General features: G+C 41.8%; 1 protein-coding gene across 1 annotated transcript in view; it reads left to right on the top strand.

Annotated features, from left to right (window-relative positions):
• LOC108880895 (dystrophin-like) overlaps nt 1-21,501 on the top strand; it is a 169,394-nt gene that overhangs the window by 111,643 nt on the left and 36,250 nt on the right. Inside the window, 9 exon segments of the mRNA XM_018672611.2 lie at nt 1,704-1,833; nt 4,276-4,544; nt 5,402-5,548; nt 7,927-8,005; nt 9,421-9,481; nt 15,701-15,762; nt 17,083-17,157; nt 20,111-20,312; nt 21,371-21,456. Coding sequence (XP_018528127.1) covers nt 1,704-1,833; nt 4,276-4,544; nt 5,402-5,548; nt 7,927-8,005; nt 9,421-9,481; nt 15,701-15,762; nt 17,083-17,157; nt 20,111-20,312; nt 21,371-21,456 — 1,111 coding nt within the window.

A 21,501-nucleotide genomic window follows, 5' to 3' on the forward strand; every position in this document is an offset into this window, starting at 1 on the left:
TTCTATCTCTCAAGGTCCCCTCTCTGAGCTACCTGCCTATTATGTTTCCTCCATGTGAGCTGGAAGGAAATCATTGGAACGGAGCAAACCATTTATTAGCAGGGGTGATTTAATTTGTGTTCAGCAGGATGCTCTATTTTGCTGGTTGTCTGCAGGAGGCTGTGTGAAATTGTCATTGCATTGCTCTAAACCTAACTTTTCCAGGAACTTACACCCAGAAATGAGCTTTTTTTTTATTTTGAAACTAGAACAAAAAATGGTGTGTGCATCTCAAGGCCTGTGAGCTGACTGTTCCTTCCCATCCTCCTCCTCCGCTGCTCTTTCCTCTCCCTTCTTACCTCTTCAAATAGCACTGTATATACGATCGCGCTGAAACCAGCATGTTGTCATCTGCCGCTCAGTCAGTCAGTGTCATGAACGCAGCTGAAAAAACAGAATTTTTGGCATCTCATTTTTGCCAAGCTCGTCTGTTTGATAAGTCTGATAAGTGTGAGACTTTATCAAAGTGAGTCATCCCATCTAATCAACTTGCGTCACAGCGCCTTAAACTACATTGCCTCCTCACAAAGCAATCACACACTCCGATAGGCAATGGAGTCCCCTGGGGTCACACTAATATTAAAACAAGAATAATTATACAGTTACATGCCATGCTCACTCCCTATATCTAGTCATATTGCCTGCTGTGAGCTGTGGCAGGCCTCACTAGTTGACATGAGGGTAAGACGAGTCAAATTGCTTTGTGAACTTTTAGCATCTATTTTTCTGTGCAGGACCTGGTGTGTGTGTGTGTGTGTGTGTATGTATGTATGTATGGCATTTATAGGATGTATGTGTATCTAAGAGGATGAGCAGGATATGCAATATTTGCTAGCTGGCTGTGTAATGATAATTCCTGCAGGGTTGTAGCGCCCAGCTACTCACTTTATTCCACGGATCGCTCAGCTAATTTCACAACGACCCCAAGGAAATGCCCGGTTTGACCTCGTATTCTCACTTTCAGTCAGCGCCCTGTTCTCAGATCTCTCACTCCCGCTGACACTCCTAACATAGCTGCTCTCTCTCCCTCTCCCCCTCTCCCTCTCACCTCTAGTTTTTCCTCTTAATAAGGGAAGACCAGGCAGGGAAAATGTTCTGTTATGCAGCAATCACCTAATTAGCCGTTGAGAGTGTTCTCCTCCATAAGCTGAACGTAAACATATGCAGTTGTTTTCTGGTTGTATGTGTGCATGTGCCTGCCTGAGTGTGAGTTAGTAATAACTGTCTTTTGTAACATAATGGAAGTCAGAGCTAATTTAAGCAGAACTGCTTGATTAGTAGATATTTCTGTGGGGGGAGCAGCAATCTGGATACAACACCCTCTTTAAAATACTCCAGGTTCATTTGGAGTTTGCTGGTGCAGACAAGAACAGGAGACATGTGTCAGACATGCACATACCTGCAGAGGAAATGCATTAATTATCCCTTTCTTAAATTCTCTGTTGAAAATATTCTCCGCTTACAAATGCACTCTCTTTCTCATAGAGATAGTTCTGTTTTAAAGTCATTGGAAAATCTTTACTGTCTTTTCCACATGGATCTATTAGAACGATCACAGAGTTAAATTTAATTCTAATGAACTGCTTTCCAAGTGAGAAATTTGTGATGTCATGTATTACACACTGGAGCTCCGTTAACCCGCTGCTCTGTCTTTCTCCCCGCAGGCGCTACGGTCAGAACTGAAGGAGCGAGAGCACTTGGTGATCAGCACGTTGGACCAGGCCAGGATGTTTCTTGCTGACCAGCCGATCGAGGGTCCCGGGGAGCCACGCAAGAACCTGCAGCCAAAGACCGGTACGTTTGCACTCTCCTTAAAAACCATTTACATATTTATACCAACCATTAGAAAAGAAAGTGAACATCATCATTTTGCATCAGAGAGCAGCTCAGCTTTCATCACACTGTGATATAGCTTAATGTCTCTGAATTAATCGCTGAGGTCTAGAAATCTAATTTGAAACAAGAAATGTTACTAAAGCTATCATTGCATTACCACCTTAAGTCCTTATTAACCACTTCTCATGCTTGTTCTGCGTCCTTATCATAGCAGTTTCTACTAAAACAAGAACTCATATTAAGCCTCAGGTGGTCTGATCATACAGTAGTACAGTAAGTCTTCCAGTAAAAAGTCAAAGGCAGCTGAATTTGCTACTATATATATAGTCTTAGAGCAGTTTTTGCAACTTATCCATTGAGCTTCATCTTTTGTACTGACTGGTGGGGAGTCCTAACAGTGAGGAGTCCCTTAAACTTTTACTTTCACAGTCGCAGAAAGCTGGAGCCACAGTTTGCATATGTGCGAGTGTCTGCATTGTGCGTCTCAGTCCTTGCATATGTTTTCACGGGAGGATCTTGCGAACAGTAGAGATGGATGGATTTACTCAGGTCACGCTGTTTGCCACTGTAAATTTTGCAGGGAAACATGGCGCTGATGGGATATACACAAGTAATGTTGTAGTGGTTAATAGGATTTTAATAATTGAGGCAATTATTAATGACCACAATATTAGTGTACTGTAATGCAAAACATAGTAGACAGGGCAAATGTGGTTTTTGTTCATAAACTTGAATTTGAATTTGAACATCAGTGATGTAAAATCACTACAGACTGCAACAAAACTTTTCTTTGTTGTCTTTCCTCTCATTTTAGTGAGAGTTGGCTGCATTTACCTCGGTATTAGCATTCATGTCAACACCACCTCCATTTGCTCCTCTCTCCTGGACCTGCTCTTAGTTCCATTTTGAGGATTTTTTTAAGGAACTATACAGAGGATAAATTTAACAAACAGAATTTGGAGGAAAAGAAGAGTGAAAGAGGGTGGTGACACGCATCAAAGGTTCTTGGCTAGACTTAAACCAGAGGGACATTGGATTACATGTTCACTGTCTTAGACCCCTAAGTCACAATAATGCTCCTTTTTATCCAGTTTTTAGGCTCTCATTCAGTACATTGTGTACCACAAAGCACTTAGACACAGCAAACCTAGTCTGGCTGCCTTCAAACTGACAGTGAGAACTTATTTGGCTCAGTTTTCAAGTTAAGTGCCCTTGAAACACTATACACTAAAATCTGACCTGGTGGTGATATCAATATACTATAACAGAGCACCCATGAATCAAATATGCAACCACTCATTCAGCACTTCCTCCCTGTCTCTGTTGGATGCGGCAGGGAAATCTTGGTTAAGTCAGCACAATCCCCTTCAAACTAAAGCCCTACTGTGTAAATAATTAAACCAACCCAAGGGGCTGTGTAGGGGTGTGGCGAGACTTCAGAGCGCAGACCGATAGGCCCGTTGTCTGTGATCTTTGATACGGATATCAAAGCGTCGCCTCATTGTATAAATAGATAAAAAGCTAATTTAAGATCAGAAGCTGCGCTTGTTGTTTCATCAGAGGAGATGGGATTTCTCGGAGTGACACTGTGTGTTGTGAGGACAATTTTAATTGTCCTACATTCCTACACTCTCCTTTTGTCTCAATGCCACTAAATAGATTTGTATTCTTTTGTTTGTACTTCACACACTTCATTACAAAACACAAACACCATCATCACACTGTACATCTGCACAAGGTACTACCTACTATAAGTCTCACAGATGTCTGTGTGTGTGTGAGAGAGAGAGAGAAGTGAGAAAAAAAAGATGCACTGCAGAGGGGCAACAGGTGAAGATGGTAATTCAGTCATTACCCTGGAGATGAGACCTTAAAAACTCATAAAAGCTGCTCATCTTTCTTTGTAGTTAAAATGGGCGGCTGGAGAGCCGTTTTCTCATCTGCCGACTCCTTTCTCTCCTTTTTGTCTGCATCCTCCAATATGTCACAATTATCCTATCCTCTCACCTTTCCTGCCACCATCATTCCCTAGATCCTCTGTCTTTCTCCAGGCCTTTTTTTTTTCTTTTGGTCACTTTCATCATGCCCTGACTGGCTTCACCCCCCCCCTCGCTGTAATTGAAATCCTTTTTTCTTTTTTCTTATCTTCTGCCCTTCTTTTTTCCCCTCAGTTGGGAAAATGAAAAGGACTAAGCAAGTGGGTGAAAGAATAGAAATATGTGGAAGGTTTGTTTCTCTCGTTTGTAACTTATATATAAAGATGCATATCTGTGTGGTGGTATGGAAACTAAGTGTATATTAAAGAGTATTAAAGTGCCTGAACTGTCTTGTCAACAAGAAACTTACTTCTCTCTCAACCTGCCTGTTCTCTCTCTTCCTCCCTTCGATCTCTTCCTCCAGACCTCACCCCAGAGGAGAAGGCCCGAGGGTTGGCCCGGGCAATCCGCAAGCAGACAGGTGAGGTGAGGGAGCGGTGGGAACGCTTGAAAGGACATGTGGGCGGCTGGCACAATCAGGTGGAACGAGCCTTGGAGCGACTCCAGGAGCTGCAGAGCTCCATGGACCAGCTCGACCTGCGGCTGACTCGGGCAGAGGAGGCCAAAGCCACCTGGCAGCCCGTGGGAGATCTGCTGATCGACTCTCTGCAGGACCACATCGACAAGACTGTGGTAAGTCAGAGAGACAGAGGTGGTGATGCTTGCGCTATTGCTACAATCATCAAGACATCACGTCAGGAGTTAGACAGCCCACTCCTTTGCGCCTCAGTGTACTTCAGTCTTCTTCAACAAATACTAGGAGTGTTAGTGAGACTTGGCTGTGAAAACTCACACAGTTTCCACTGTGAAACAGCCCTTGATTTGATGATGTACTCAGTTTGATGATTCTGTCTTGTTTGTTTGCAAATGCTTCTCATCAAATTTGAGGAGGTCTTTTCACAAGGAGACCTGGCCCAGAAACAGGCAACACATTTAGTTAACAAGCACAAAAATGACAGCATTTCCTAATAAAACAGTAAACAATGAACGGAGGAGCGACAAAGGAGAAATGGAGGACAGAGGAGAGACAGTGGCACCGAAAATAATGAAATCATGGTTTGCAGGTTGCATGAGGAAAGCCAACTGTTGCATTAATATGGCTGCCTGTTACACCACCACAGGTCTCCCTGTGGTGTGTCCAATTATTTTTCTTAACATGCATGTCACGTGGGAACCTACTTTTGTCAGATTTGTCTGTTAATAGATTATACTGCAACTAAATTAAGGAATTCAGTTTATAATGACTACAGGAGAGAAGATTACAGTGCTACAAATCCCAGCTGTGGTTAGAGATGGCGAGGTCAACGCAGTAAACAAGAAAAAGATAAACAGCATTTAAAACAGGATAACTGATATTCTTTGTGACATGCTTTTCCTTTTGAAAGTACATATGTCATAAGTAAGAAATTAGTTAGACTTTTATAATTTTACAAGCGTAATACAGTTACAATATCAGTCTTTCACACTACAACATAAAACATTCTGTCCAGGCCTTCAGAGAAGAGATCGCTCCTTTACGTCAGGATGTAAGAATCGTCAATGAGCTTTCTGCAGAGCTGACTCCACTGGATATCCAGCTGTCCTCCACCGCCTCCAGACAACTGGACCAGCTCAACATGAGATGGAAGCTACTACAGGTAGTTTAAATCCTCCTGAATCATCTGTAGATGATTTTCTTTCTTTCTTTCTTTCTTTCCCACACACACTTTTGTTCCTCTGCCTGTTTAACTCCTTGTCCACGTTTCAGTATATGTTGATACTCTTACTTCCTGTTCTCTCGTTCTCCCTCTGCCTGCCTGTGTGTTTTTATCTCTTCTGTGTGTCTTTGTTTCTGTCTCCCTCAGTTTCTCTCACCGTGTGCATGCTGATTTTACTTTTGTGTCAGCCAAACACACAGGGGACTGAGAGTTGTCCCTCTACTTGTGTACCTGTTTTATTTGAACACAGCTCTGTGCTCAACGCGACACTTTGTCACTACACATCAATGGACACTATTCTCACAGCACACCAGTCACATTCTTGGCTCTTTGCGTGCTTGAATGTCTTGGTCTGATCCGCTGTGGGACTTGCTGAGTGTTTCTCAGAGTGGAGTGTGCCTCAGCCCTAGAGGGGGAGTCGTGGAAAAGTCTCTGTCTCTCTCTTTTTTTTTTTTTTTTTTTTTTAACTAGTCATCAGAGGGAAAGAGAAGAAAAAGAGGGGATGTTGGTTGTGAATTAGGGAATGAAATCCTCTCTGTTAAGTTTGCAGGTGCATAACAGCATACCAAAGTAAAAATATAAATCAGTCACATTCCTTTCATTAAACAAGGCCAATTGTTCAATTTCCTTACTTTTTTACCCTGTATTCTCAGGCTTGGTTTAAACTTAATCTTCAGGCTGTTTAAATATCAGTGGGGTTTTCTCCCCTTCTCTCTGGTCAGAAAGAATAATCATACGAAATTGTGTGTGAATCAAATCAGGTCCATAGATCTAGCCAGAGATAGGTGAAGAGAAATGCCATGTTAAATTTTTTCTCCTTCGTCACTAACTCTTTGAACCTTGAGATACTTGACGAGGCTGCCTGGTGATGCCTCTGGGATCCTGTGTTTGGAGAACTAAATACAGGTCACTCTGCCCAGCTGTGATGGCATCCAGTTGAAGGACATCAAGCAGCCACAGATAGACTCTGATTTCAAAGACACTGACATGGAAACTTAGGTTTTTAATGGACCTCTTCTTAAGGTTCCTTGTTTGCAGCTACGCAGCATGGTTACTGTAGATAAATGAGCTGGGAATGTGGGCAGAAAAAAGGCATGTGGGCAGGAAAGGGAGTTATGTGTTGAGAAAAAAAAAAGAAATCTTGGAAAGAAATCTAAAGTCATCCCTTTTTAAGTGTGACACTGCCGCAGAGTGAAACAAGGGGGGCTGGGCTAATTTGTAGCCTTGTGATATTTCCCATGTAGTGTGCAGACACCCACTAATAGTCTTTCTGCCTGGAGAATGACCATAACTCAAATACTGAGTCAGAGTAGGGCAGGGTTTCAGTGGATTACACACTTTTAGTCTCTCTGTTGTCCGCTCCTTTTTACTTCTCTCAGCCTGCAGGAAGGCGACAGCTTCACTAATAAACCAGGTCTGACTGTGTAGTTTGATGATTTGGTTTTCATATCCAGACGGCTCCCATCTTCCTCTCAGCGGGACAATGGCCATAATAGCCATTAGTGGCCAGGAAGCGGCCGAGCTATTGCCCTTTCTGTGCCTATTTTCTGGTTCCCTGTGCGGGCAGCTGTGATCGGGCTGCCATAATACCTGAGGTGTGAGTTTGTTTGTGTGTGTCTTAGTATTAGAGACTGCCAATTCTGTCCTGCTACTCAGACTGATGTAGCAAAGCAACCCCACAGCCATGTAGGGCACAGGTGCACTGCCTGAGAGGTCAATACACAGCTTTCACTGGAGAGCAGGAGTTGATGTATGTGTGTGTGACTGATAACTCAAAGCTGCATGAAGTTTCACCTTTCAGTGACTGCACTGCAGTTTAACATAATAACTGTAAGAAGTTACTTATAGCTTTGTAATAAAAATAATAATAAGGAGCATTAAAGGAAAAATAAATAGTTTTAACATTTTTGTGTCATTGCCTTCAGTTTTTGACTCCTTCATCTCTCGCTCTATCAGTTCTGTACTGCTTCAGTTACCTCAACAGTGGAAGATGAACAAAGTTTGGGTTCTGGGTGCCTGAATACAGCTGCATTTACCTTTAGCTTCTCATATTATCACGGTGGTAAATAACATAGCAGATACTTGCACTGTAAATTAATACCAAATAAGATACACTATGTATTTATACCATTGTAAGAAAAAAACTCCTTGAAGTTGGAGTTTTTGCTGCAAATCCACCTCCAACTTAATTGCACTGAAATTGAATTCATCCCAACCATAACGCCAGCTCCAGCCACTGTGACGTTCTGTCACTGTGAGTACAACTTTCAGGTCCACGGCTGACTGTCCTCTCTCCTGTCTGTCTGGTCATCGTGCAGGTGGCGGTTGAGGACAGACTGAAGCTGCTTCAGGAAGCCCACCGAGACTTCGGCCCCTCCTCCCAGCATTTCCTCTCCAGTGAGTACAGAGTACAATTATCATCTCGTAGGGAATAGAAAATTTTGGGGGGACTCGTTTTTAATTTTTTTTTTTTTTTTAATTTCCACTCAGTTACACTGTTTCACATCCCTTAATTTTTTTTCATGTCCCATCTTCTCATCTTCAGCATTGGGCCTCACTATCATGTGTGGATATGTGGGTGCACGCGCATACTCACGCAGTTTGCAGACGAGGCACTTTACTGTTGAATAATGCAAGGCTTAATTACAGCTCTTCACTGTCTTCCTCCTCTCTCTCCCTCTTTAGAGTGGTCATTAGCAGAGAGAGAGGAACAGAGAGAGTTAGACACAAAGCTAGAGAGTAAAGACAAATGCAGGAGTGTGAACATTAAACAAAGCAGCCAGTCTCTCGCTCCCTGTGTGTGTCTCTCTCTCTCTCTCTTTTGTCATTTTCTATAATCATACAGCCATTAGTGTTCTTTCTGCTCCACCTGATTTGCTTTGCTGGCTGTCAGACACAGAGGCAAAATGGACGGTGTGTGATTCAGGGCAGGTGGTAGGCTCGGCTGCTGTGCTGTGTCACCACTAGACATTTACTAAGTAAGTCCTGCTGAGAGCTCAGCAACAGTACCAGACAAAACACCCCTCTGTCTCTTCTTTCATCTTCCTGGCACTATGACACTATCTACTCCATCACACATTCGCTCTCATTACACTAGTAGCTTAATATTCCCTCAGGGATCAATAAAGTACCGCGTTCTTATCTTGCCCTATCCATCTCGTATATCTCCCAATCTCGCTTAATCTCTTTCTCTTACTGTCTTTTCATCTCTCTATCTTAGCGTAGAGCTGTGTCAAGGAGGAGGGAAAGTGGGAGGGCGATAAATCAAGCAACATTTCTGCTCCGTATTGCTCTTGAGAGCTTCTCGAGTCTTATATTTGGCTGGTTTTAACACTGTATCAGCTTGTCATTTTTAAGATTTCCTTGATCTATCAGTATTTATCGTCCTCTTTCATACCCAGAAAGATTAACAGAAGCCACATGATGCCTTCTATCAACAGTTTTTTTTCTCAGTTTTTTAAAATTTGTGTTTCCTTTCATGCCTGATTGTCTCTCTCCTCCCTCTTTCATCTGAGAAAACAATACCCACTTACACCCCCCTCCACCACCACCACACACACACACACACACACACACACACACAAACACAATTTTAATGGACTGTAAGAGTCCTCCTTATATAGCTAGACTGTGTTAATGTGGAAGTGTTGGATGTGAGAATTATTTCAAGTCAAGCTCCGAATGCTAAATGGATTACTATACTGCATGGTAAAATTGTGCAATGTTTATTAAGATGGTATTTTGATTCTGACTGCTTGACTTTTGCCTCTCTTTCTCTCTCTCTCTCTTTCTCTCTCGCTCTCCATCCACAGCTTCTGTACAGCTCCCCTGGCAACGTGCAGTTTCTCAGAATAAGGTTCCATATTACATCAAGTAAGTGGCGAGAAATGGCTTCAATAGCTGTCTTTGTAAATTGCATGCATTTGTGTGTGCACATGTGTCAGTGTTTGATTGTTATACACTGCTAAAGCATTCAAGGTAGAGCAGTCAGGATATTGTCTGTAAAAATGCTGTTGTTTCTAACAGCACTTCCTTCATTTTTGTGGTATTTATCTTCATCTCCTATATTAATGGTTTCCAGTTTGTGTTTCGTGTGACTCACAATGCAGTGCATTGTCTGTCTGTTTTCCTTCAGCCCAGGCTGTATGTGTTTTGAGCCCTTGAATCAAAGTTGTTTTTTCTCTTTCAGCTTATTCGTTTGAATAATTCTAAGAGGCCTGAAGAGGTCAAATAATGCAGAACTTAAAGTAAACAAAGGTTAAAGAAAAGTCTGAACAAAAAAGTGAGCTGAATTTTGTGTAGTAGGGTTAGTTTTTTGTATTATGTACATAGATAGATAGATAGATAGATAGATAGATAGATAGATAGTCAGACTGTTTTTACTTTTTTAGATTTCTAACTGCTGTGTCCTCCTCAAGGTACAGTAGACCCAAATGTGGGCAGTGTGGTGCCAGTGGAGTTGAATTTATGCTTTTGATTTATGTTTATGTTCCCAGTTGACTCTAAAATAACCTATAATCTCATACATTTTTCTGCGGGTAATTGAATAGTTTCTAAGTCTTCTTAACCTTTTCACATCGGAGCTCTGACCTCCAGTGACCTCTCACATACATCACCCACAAATGGTAGCTGTTGTTTCATGTATATTACTCAAGCATACATAATTTATTTTACTCCCACTTCAGAAATTCTTTCAGTTGATTTGCTCCTTGGTGTACATTTTAAAATTCAAGCTGGTTCACCTGCACATTTCTCATTCAGTCCAACATTAGCACCTCCTTTGAATAGATAATACCTGGCTGAATCCCAGGACAGTTTCCCCACACTGCTCTAAAAGTCACTATAACAACTTCAGCTTGACATGTTGCTTCCCATTCTAATTTTTGCCAGATCGGACCAAGCAGCAGGTTTCCATTCAAACAAGCGAGGAGAAGCTCTGTATCGGTAGCAACCAGTACAGCTTCTCTGCTCTTCAGGATAAGTCAGTGTTTGAAAAGTTTGGAGGAACTCATTATCCAGAATTTACGTAACTCTATGTCAGTAAACTGCTGACTAACCAATCCTGAATTCATCCCTATTTTTGGCTGGTGGGTATATGAATTTTTGGATAGCAGTTTCACCTATCATTTGTCAGTCCTGCTTTCTTTGTTTCCTTCTCTCTTTTCTGCTGGGTTACAACTTAACGCTGTGATTTATGGTGATAAAATAGGTGTTTTTTAGGGTTGTCCCCATTTTATCTGCCTTTGCCCTGGGTTAAAATGTCTCTGTGTCAGTTGAATTGTCAAATGACCATTTTAAAAAAAATGTGCTTGTGCTATTGTCCTCAGAACCACCCATAAAAAAGCTTCAGCTGCAAAGATTCACAAGTCTAGTCTTGTCTCGGTGATAGGTTAAACATCCCTGAAAAGTCTTATGCAACCCTTTTCCAAAGCATTTATATATAGAGGCTTGAAATTTTCTTGACATAGAGATAAAGTTAAATTTGTTGGGTCTGTTTTTGAGGATAATTGCATGGTGGTGGTTAGTTCAAGTGCTCCTAGAAAGCTAGTAAAACATTTTATCAATCTTAAAACCAGCAATTAAAAGTAGTCAATTCAGTTTATTGGATCATATTGAAAATTGTGAGTTAACATGGGAGGAGGTCAAGGTAAAGCATTTTCATACGGATGGGAATAGAGGAAAATAGGATTTAGACAAAGACAGAGGGGGGAGGGACACCTGCGTTGTGTTTGTGCCTGCAGCTTGGCACTACAGGAGAATCAGATGAAAGTCAGAGACAGACAACGACTCAGAGGACAGGCTTATAACTTTAGAGTCAACAACAGCCTGTGATCACAGATGTGCCCAGCCAATGAACCTGCATCCACCCACGCACACACACAAACAAAACACATGTGCACACAAGGGCATTCACACGAAGCAATACACACAAACGTCATTTAGACACACAAATAGAGATACTACCCTCACACTGGCAAGAAGACACTGACACGTACCCAAAGATGCGTATGTGCTCCAACTGGAACCAAACTGAAACTCACTAACCAAATATGCACACAGACTCATTGTGAGCACACACCATATGTTCTGTCGATGCCTCTAGGATGGTTGGACCAGGGTTTTTTCTTTTCTCTCCATGGCGGTTTTCTATCAACTTTATATTGCCTCTCAGAAACAGGAAGAAAAGAATCAATCCTCCTTCAACTTTTACCACACTGTGTGGTGTTTCCTTCATCTTAAAATGAAGATAGTTTGCTGTACGCCCGCCGCCCTTTCCAATCCTCCTCCTTCCGAGCACATATACACATGCATGCAAACCCACTTAATTTGCAGCTTGAAAACTGAACTCTAAATCCATCTCTACGACTAATCACAGGTCGCATTCAGTGCCGTGACATCCCTGGGACACCCGCATCAGTCTCTGACACATTCATTTCCCCAAACCCCTCCTCGTCTCCTTTCCCAATCTCCTCTCATACTCTGCCTCTTTTCTCTTGACTGACAAAGGGCCCCTGATTAAAACTGCGCCTTGTCCACCCCCTGTAGTGAGGAGATCAAGCGACATACTGGGGGAAAATCAAATGGCTTCACAAAAGTTCTGTGCCAGCAGCCTCAAGCTGGCAGCCTCGCATGCTGTCCCATTTCACCCATTCTGGCACTTCAGCGTGTCTTGAGGGCTTTCTGTGAGAAAATATAGCGAGACTGCATCTCTATAAAGATTAGAGAAAGTCTCCTCTACATTCTAAGGCTTTTGTGGTTTGTACTGTCCGTCTGTGTTTTTGTCAGGAAGAATTTGGTGCTGGGAAATCATGTGGTTGGCTGTAGGTAGCAGAGCTGACAGCCTTTATATACATGGATGGACAATGTGCATCCCCTCCCCAAGATGTCTCATTTAAGAAGTTTTTAAAAGAATCCCAAGTTTGAAAAGTATTTCAAGAGCAGAATACTAATAACATTGGGAGAGAAAGGGTTAATTTTTTTTAAGAGCAAAAAAAGAGGCAGCGCAGGAGAGGTGAAAGCCAGAAAATGACAGAAGTCAGGTGGTGAATGCAGGCACTTATCACCTGTCAGAGACACTCCGTGAGAAGTCTGGCAGGTTGCTGTCACTGGAAAAAAAAGGCTTCCTTAAATCTTCCTCTCGCTCAGATATTTGACTAATTCTGCATCTTTGGATATCCAGATACGCTAGTAATCATTCATCTGCACACTCATGATTATTCATGGCAGCGTCTGAGTGTTTGACAGTGACAAACTCCCAGCAGCAAAGAGAAGTGTTGCACAGAAGTGTTGGCTGCTTTGAAGCCAACTGTTTGATGGTATACATTCACCCCTTGCCCTGTGGTCCTGGCTGCGGTGGCTGTATCCCAGAGGGACTTTGTCATTGACATATCTGATCTTTTGCTTGCCGGAGGAAACATTTAATATTTTGTCCTTTTGTACGAGCAACAGAAAGACAGGCATAGTCACTAGTAGTGGTTAAATGTCATTATTCTTAATTGTAGTGCAGCAGAGAGGAAGTGAATAATTAGCAAACCCACTTTAAACTTCCATTGGACCGTAACGGTTAGGAATGGCAGTTCTACACAGAAAACGTCAAAGGAAATAGCAATTATTTTTGATGAGCCTAATTGTTATCATGGTGATCTGTTAGTTTAAGAGGGTCAGACTGCTCACTTCTGTTGGCTTCAACTGCCTGCTGTGGTTGCTCACTCAGACAGAAATCTCATAAAAACATCTTGTAAAAGGTTATTTTCCCTCTCACGGTGCCCCAGTGGCTACATAAATTTCATCCTTTTCTGCCTGCTGCAGAATCCCCCTCTGTGACCCCATTTCATTCGTTGATTCTTACTCTAGATGTTATTAAATGGATGTTTATGAAGGAAAATGTCACATGCATTGCATAAGACCCAAGCAGCTTCATCCCCAGACATTCTCACTCACAGTCAGCCACCTCCTGAAAAATCAGGAAAACCACCATCTCTGATTAAAAGCTATTTTAATTGCTGTGTTTTCCTTTTAATTTATTTTGAATTTAGAGAAGATGAGAAGTTATTTCCTTCTCAGGAGACACATGCTTCAGAAAACTGAAAGTGAAAAGTGAGGGATCATTATTGGTTATCTTAAAGTAGTATCATGTTTATTTCAGCAATTAGGCCTAAAATTGATTAGTTTTTCAGTTAATCGTTTAGTCCATAAAATGTGGAAAACAGTGTAAAATGCCTGTGACCAAGTTTTCAGAACTTGATATTGTTAGTTTTGTCTAACCAACAATCCAAAACCTAAATATATTCAATTTACAATGATACATACCAGAGAAAAGCAGCAATCAAACCAAATTACAGGTATGAATGCAGCCTTAGATTTGAAATTTAAATTCCTCGCACTCTGTTCAGGTTCACTGCGGATGTACTGCTGTATGCATCTCAGAGAAGCTTTCAAATATCTGCAGTAAAATCTCTGTTTTTGTCCCCTGCTCTTTAATATTCTCTGATGTGTTTCCCCCTCGCCTACGAATGTTTCCCGCCCCGTTATCTAAACTGTAGCAGCTTTGTAGTAAATGTGTCATCAGTTTGCTTTTTTCCCCTCCTCCAGGACAACAAAAAGATTGTTCAGGCATTACAAAGGGAACGCAATGAGAGGAAAGCGTTGAGGACAGTTGAACCTGACAACTCTATCCTCCTCATTATGGCATTCAGGAGCTGTGGATATAAGCACAAGCTGTCTAATCTATTTGATGGAAACGCTGCCTGCCTTGTTGGTGTGTGTACATAGATACGATACAGATTTTTGTTGTGATGATTGATGGTTGATTGTGTAACCCGTCACTGTACTACTTTGTCTGTGAGGTACACTTGAATGACAAAAATGTTTCATGGGTGGTAGCTGCTGGCTGATTGCGGCCTGGATAGCCAGTGTTTTTCTAGTTTTGTATGTGTGTGCAGCAAATACCATCAAATCCCCTAACTTTGATTCACTGAACACCCTTTGTCAAATCAGGCAAACTCTTTGCGGTCCGTTTAATTAAAACACAAGCCTCTCCTCAGTGCAGGGATGTCCAGGCATTAGCGATTCCTGTGTGGCTGTGACGGGGTCACCAGGCCACTGACTAGTGATGAACATCTGTGGATGAGGAGCAGGGCTCCGGTCGTCCACTTCGCCACCTCGGTTCACTGTCAGCGAACAACTTCACTTCCTGCTGCCTGTTCAGCAGAGAGCGAGCCATTGCAGAAACCACAGGGGAGCCACTGCATTCAAAAACAAAAAAAACCTTTCAGAAACCTTCTCAAATATTCCACACAGATCTGAGAGCAGCTCCTGACAGCCAGGTGCCTTCTTGAAATATACACACAAAGCCACATTACGGCCAGCAGAGCTCAAACAGATGCACTGATTGGCAGCTGCAGCTTGAGAAAAGTTTGATTCTTTGCTGTGTGGAGGCAGCAGTGTTTGATCAGTTTTAGCACAGGTTTTATTTTATTTATTTTTGTAGTGTTGGTTTTCAGTAGATTCAGTTTGTTCAGATTGTTTTATATGTGTGAGGCTTCGCTCTGAAGTACAAATGTAAACAGGGAGGTGAGACTTTCTCTCCTTATATTTATGCCCCACGTTTTCTGAAAAGACTGATGCTGTGGTGATGAGAGGGAGTCACAGTATGTGTATATTTGTGTCTGTGTGTATGTGTTTTCTGTTTGTGATTTGTGAATTTGTGGAGGAATCTGTAGACTCTGTGCCCAACTTAGGCGCAGTATCAGAAGAATTGGTAATGAAACTATCAGCAGTGTTTGCACACATCAAGTGACGATGATGACACTAGTGGTGTTAGCTCATGTGTAGTCATTCTGACATGTTTTTGTGTCTACCAGTGTTATTTTAGTGTATGTTTTTGTGTATCTTAGCTTTTAAAGTGCTTTTGTCTGTCATTGTTTTTTTTTTTATTCTTTTGTGATAGTCCTTGAAAGTGTTTGTCAATTTCTCAGTGTGTGTGTTGACATAAGTGGTTCCTGCTCTGTTTTTGTGTCAGTTAATGTGCAATTTGTGTGTGTGTGTATGTGTTTTTATGTAATGGTTTTCTCTGTTGTTGTGGTTTTTCAGTCACCAGACACAGACAACCTGCTGGGACCATCCAAAGATGACAGAGCTCTACCAATCACTGGGTAAGAAGCACACACAATGGTGCCTTCAAGTCCCGAGCTTCATAGGTTATATTTTCAAAAATCTGAGCCTGAGGATCTTGTTATGGGTTGGGTTTCACAAATGTTTCGCTTTGGTTTTATCTGCCCACGTTTAAGGATACTGTAAGCGTGTCTTAGATTTATGGCACCACTACAGTACAATGGAAGAGAATTTCATTCATGATGCTCCAGGTGTTTAAAAAAATGGAATTTCAAAACAATTCAACAGGAACATTTTCTGTTCATATCACTATGGATAATACACTAAATACACTGACAACTGTTTGTATAGCATTTCTGCAGTAAAAACTTTCCAATAAAAACTTTTCACTGTATGTTTTGTATGTTGTCGTGAGTAACTGGATGCTGTTCCTGAAAAGAGATGTTGGTGCTGAATTTTTAAAATGTATTCTGTCAGTGGAAATTCCTTTCATTGCTGCTGTATTGGGATAAAGGCAAGAATTCAGAGATAGATATTTCAGAACTTGGGCAAATAAACTCAAAACTATCTACATGGCCAGATACCACTGGCAGTAAGTCAGGAAAAAAAAGGTTTTCTGCAGTTCGGTTCAGCTGACCCTTTAAGAAAATGAATAATGCCTGTTTTATGGCAGTTCTCTGGTCTTTTTCAGAAAAGTGAGCACCACTTACATGCAGGCCATAAATAGTGGCAGTGCCACATTTCACGAATGATTGTCACACACATAATTAACATGAGGGGAAATTATCTCATGTTGCAAATTGCAGCTTGCATGTTGTAATTCGGTGAAATTATCCCCTGGTCTTTTTAAGGCTGGTTTCTCGTTAGGGATCAGCTACATCCCACAGATCTATTTCTCACTTGTCTAGTTAGTTTACTCTTTACATTTAACTTGATGAAAACTGCACCCAGATCTTTTCCCTCTCTGCCTCTCCTTGCTTAATATACATATGCATGTCTATGTCCCTGTGGGATGGCCAGTATGACTGTTCTTTAATGAGCAGCCGGATAAGTAATAAGCTGTGAAACTTTGGGAGCGTTTGCTGTAGGCCAGCAGCTCAACAAATAGCACCAGCCCCCACTGAGACAGAACTTGCTAACCTAATTACACAGTCCACATTACCTACCCCCCCACACCCACCTTCCCCTCGGTCATCTCCATAGACAATAACTAACAGAAAATCAGCTTTCACTGAAGACAGAGGTCCTGTTTGTGTTGCCCAGTAGGCAGATTTTTGTTGCACTTTGTTTTCTGATTTTCTGCCTCCGTTTTCTTTTTGTCCGCCTACCTTTCATCTCGCTTTCTCCATCCCCGCCTGTAGCGGACTTGAACAATGTGAGATTCTCAGCGTACCGAACAGCCATGAAGATCCGCAGACTACAGAAAGCACTGTGTTGTAAGTAAGACACACGCACACACACTCTCACACACCTTAATACCTACAGTCGTGGTCCACTTCTTTTCAAGTCTGGGTGTAGCGAGGGGATGCAGTAATGATTTGAAGCTTTGCCAGAACAGTACAGGCGCCAAAGATATTTTGGCTTTAAAATTGCTCACACTGTGTCAACGCGTGTGTGTGTGCGCACATGATTTTGTCCATGCACAGGCACAGCTGGTGCTTGTGTTAAGCCTGTTGAGCATAGCCTCATTTGGTGTGCACAGGTGGGATTTTTTTAGACTGTGCTTTTTGAAAAAAACATTTTTCTCAACACGAGAGCTGCTGTTTTCTCATTTATAATGGAAGCTGTGATAAAGGTGGCTATTATCCACAGTCTCAGGTGGCTATCAACCCCATCTGCACACACAGACTGCAGGTGTATGCAGACTCCCCCCTTGTGAGGTTTCAACCAGCATGGAAGCAGCTACTTGGGCTTGGCACAGTGTAATAATGGTGACAAATGTTTAACTATTATCCAGCTGTTGACACTATTATAGCATCACACACTGTGAGCCCACACTGCTCATTTACATCCTGCTGTTTGTAGGAAGTTTTCTCTGCGTGCGTGTATGAAACAAACAGATAAAATATATAACCTTGTCTGATGTAGGTGTGTGTGTATGCACCTTTAGACGTGTGTACCTGAATAATCTTGTGTATCAAAGTGTGTTATTGTGTTTGTTAGTTGTTAATGAGTTTGAATGACTTAGGCGTTTTAGTTTGCCATCTCATATTGCCTCTTTGAACGCATGTGTTTGTGATGGGAATGCATTAGCCTGAGTGATTTCGACTGGGGGCACTGCAATTCAATTTCATCCATTAGATTAGAACAGTCACAAAATTGTTCATACACGTGTGTGTATGACACACACACACACGATCACACACACAGTCTAGGATCAGTAGATATTAGTTATTAGCCGGGATTCATGTGGAATCTTTGCTTGAAGACCTGAGAGTGCCTGTATGAATGTGTGTGCTTGTGTGTATGCACATGGCTGTGTGAGAATAATGTGCACACACACACACACACACACACCAACAAACACGACAGGGATACTATAAAACGGCTAATTGGGTTAAGTCTGTGCTAGGGGGCTGGAGAAGCACAAATGAGCTTGCGTGGCACCCTGCTAATGTGCCACAGCCTCTCAGCTTCATATCTGCGGCGTGTGTTGCGCGAGAAGTAAAGTTTTACTTTCTGACAGCATGGCTGCCCTGCTGCGCCTCCTCCACGTGGATACACCCCAGTAATTAGCTCTGTCTGGGGAACGGGGGCTAACATAAGGCGAGGAGCAGTGGAGAGGGTGACAGCGAGGGCGGCAAATGAGGAAACTTAAGTAAGAAGAAGAGGTGAGAGGGATGAAAGTTGCAGAAGAGGGGGCAGAGTTTAAACGCTTTGAAGGTCAGAGGAAGGTACAGAACAACTGAGGGTTCATGCCACGTGAAAACCATACCAGTTAAAATTTTTTAAACCTCCTGTATTTTAGTATTTGTTGGATACATCTGAAGTAATTTAGGGTAATCAGTACATTTATTTTAGATGTAATTATCTACACCTACACTGTGATGGGCTTTATTTTGGTCATGCTAATTAACCATCTGTAGCAGACAACACACACTCTGTTTTACCGCCTAGAGCTGCCTACATGTTTTGAACAGAGATGGGGTCAACTGGTTGACCTTTGTGCTGCTCCCTGAATAAAACACTAATTAACAGTCCAATCAGGATCTGAACTCGCCCCTCTATAAATTCATATTAAAACACAGTGTTCTGAAAGTATACAATCTATTAACTTGACCCATGTTTTCAGTTTGCAGTACATTCACTTTTACTTTAGCTATTTTGTCTCAAATTTGTTCTTCAAGACAAAGAATGCCAGTCTCTAGTTAGGAGACTGATTAAAGCAGATCATCACACTGGAAGAGGTAAAGTAATCTCACCTCACAGGCAGATTTTTTTTTGTTGTTGTTGCTTATTTTAGCAAAATAATATTTTAGCTCTCAGTGTTCAAACACTATAAATACCACAGCTCTTTAGTCAGGCGCCATTGACCATTTTTTGTGTGTGTTTTTATGTGTGAATGGCACTATCTACTGCACAACAGCTGCTGAGAGCGCCTTCTATTTTATCTACGTCTCTATTACTGTGTTTTGTCTCGGTGTGTTTGTGTGTGTTTATGCAGCCGGCTACTTTGTTTAGCAGTGTTTTCCCGAAGGACTCGATTAGTCTGTTTTGTTAAGTTTTCTCTCTCTTTTTTGCTCCATCTTACTCTCAAGTTACATAAGTGAAAGCTTAAGTATAGAAGACGTTGGAAGTATAATTGAGATATTGATATAAATATAGCATTCCTTTTTTCCTTGTCATTGAAGATGTAGCCAACAAATTAAATTAGAAGAAACCAGACTGCTCTCCGTCTGACTCTCTTACATTTCTTCCCCATTTGTCTTTTTCTGTTCAGATTTCTCTCTCATATTAATATTTCACCACAATGATCCATCTGTTCTCTGTCTGTACTCCCGGCAGACTTCTGTACTTAGTTGTTTTGAACTATTTTGGACAAAATATCAGTCAAGTCTGCAGTTTTGAAGTGCCTCTATGAATAGTCTACTACTGAAAGTCCAATGAACAAGTCTGAAAGGTTACTAATGGCTCTAACTTGCTCTTTTTTCTTTCTGTCCCCTGTCACCCCTTATGGGATTTTTTTTTTTACTTTCTTCTTTGTTCTTCCTCTGTTCTTTTTAACCTTTCTCTGCTTCCCCTTCTTCCCCTTGCTTCTTTTGCCTAATAATTGCCCTTTTCTGTCTCCTCGCTGTGTCTCTCCTCTATTTTCATTTCCATCTCAACTCTTCTCATCCTGCCCACACACCTACTGCTCCTCCCTCCCTCTCCCTCCCTCTTCACTTGCAGTGGACCTGTTGGATCTCAGTGTAGCCCAGAACACCTTTGAGCAGCACAAACTCACCAACAACAATCAGCTGCTGTCCGTTCCCGATGTCATCAACTGCCTGACGTCCATCTATGATGGCCTGGAGCAGGAGCACAAAGACCTGGTCAATGTGCCGCTGTGTGTTGACATGTGTCTCAACTGGCTGCTCAATGTTTACGACACGTACGTATCCCATCTGTTTTGCATTCAGGACAGAGGATTAGGCATCAGTCAACAATTTGTCATGCATTTTGACAAACCTGCATCTTGGCCTTTTGAAAATGTGTCTTCATGCTTGTTTATAGATCTAAATGTGCTACAAAGCATAGTGCATAAAATCTTAGTCTTAAATCACATTGGATACAAGTAGCAGAACCGAGGCTTCTCATCGCTGTGCTCTTGAATTTTCAAATCCATCTTTGTTGATGCTGTGTCTGCATAATTATTATGTTTTACATATTTACACACTCGTATTCTTTTACTCTACATGTTCTGACATTGCCAACATACTATATGCGCCACCAAGAGCCACAGTTGGCATACACACACTGTGTTTGTTTGGGAACAGACACACAGAGCCACATGTGCAAATATGCTCTGCACTGGCCTGAACAGCATGAACATGCAGTACTCATAATCACATGTGTGTTTACATGCTGTGGATCATCTTGCTTACTGGTATAGACACTTGTTGGTACACAGAAAATGCAATTAGAATCTCACCCACTCAAAGACAGAGCTACAGGAACACACATACACACACTGGAAGGTTCTGCACTTTCCAAGCACTTTCCAATGATTTTCTGTCAGTCTGTTTTAACCAATGACATCAACAAAAGCTAACTGAAATCAGGAGTTAGCAAACCTGGAGTCTAAACAATGGAACAAGATAGGAGGTGTTAGTTAGAGGTAATTTAGCTTTTGAAAAAAATACTCAAACACTTTGAGTTTGCTATTCACAGGATGCACCTGCTGATGTGAATCATGCTTTGCAAAACAGAAATCTACTATCAATCAATTGTTGATTTGCATTAAGCTGGAAAAGGTTACAAAGTCATCTCAAGGAGTTTAGATATTCATCATTTTTTATGACCAATTAGCAAAGAAAACCAGGTAGTTCCAAAGGGTTCACATATTTTTTTCTTGCCACTGCATACAAGCATAAAGCTGCAATAAATATAATGACTCATTGCCACTTTTTGATGTGCGTGTGTGTGTCCGTGTGTGTGTGGGCTCTGCAGTGGTCGCAGCGGGAAGATCCGAGTCCTGTCAATGAAGATCGGCTTGCTTTCTCTCTGTAAGGGACACCTGGAGGAGAAATACAAATGTAAGTGCCAACGAATAGCTAAGATATCTGCTGATGTGCACGAGC

Source organism: Lates calcarifer, linkage group LG7_1, assembly GCF_001640805.2.
Source record: "Lates calcarifer isolate ASB-BC8 linkage group LG7_1, TLL_Latcal_v3, whole genome shotgun sequence".
Lineage (NCBI taxonomy): Eukaryota > Metazoa > Chordata > Actinopteri > Centropomidae > Lates > Lates calcarifer.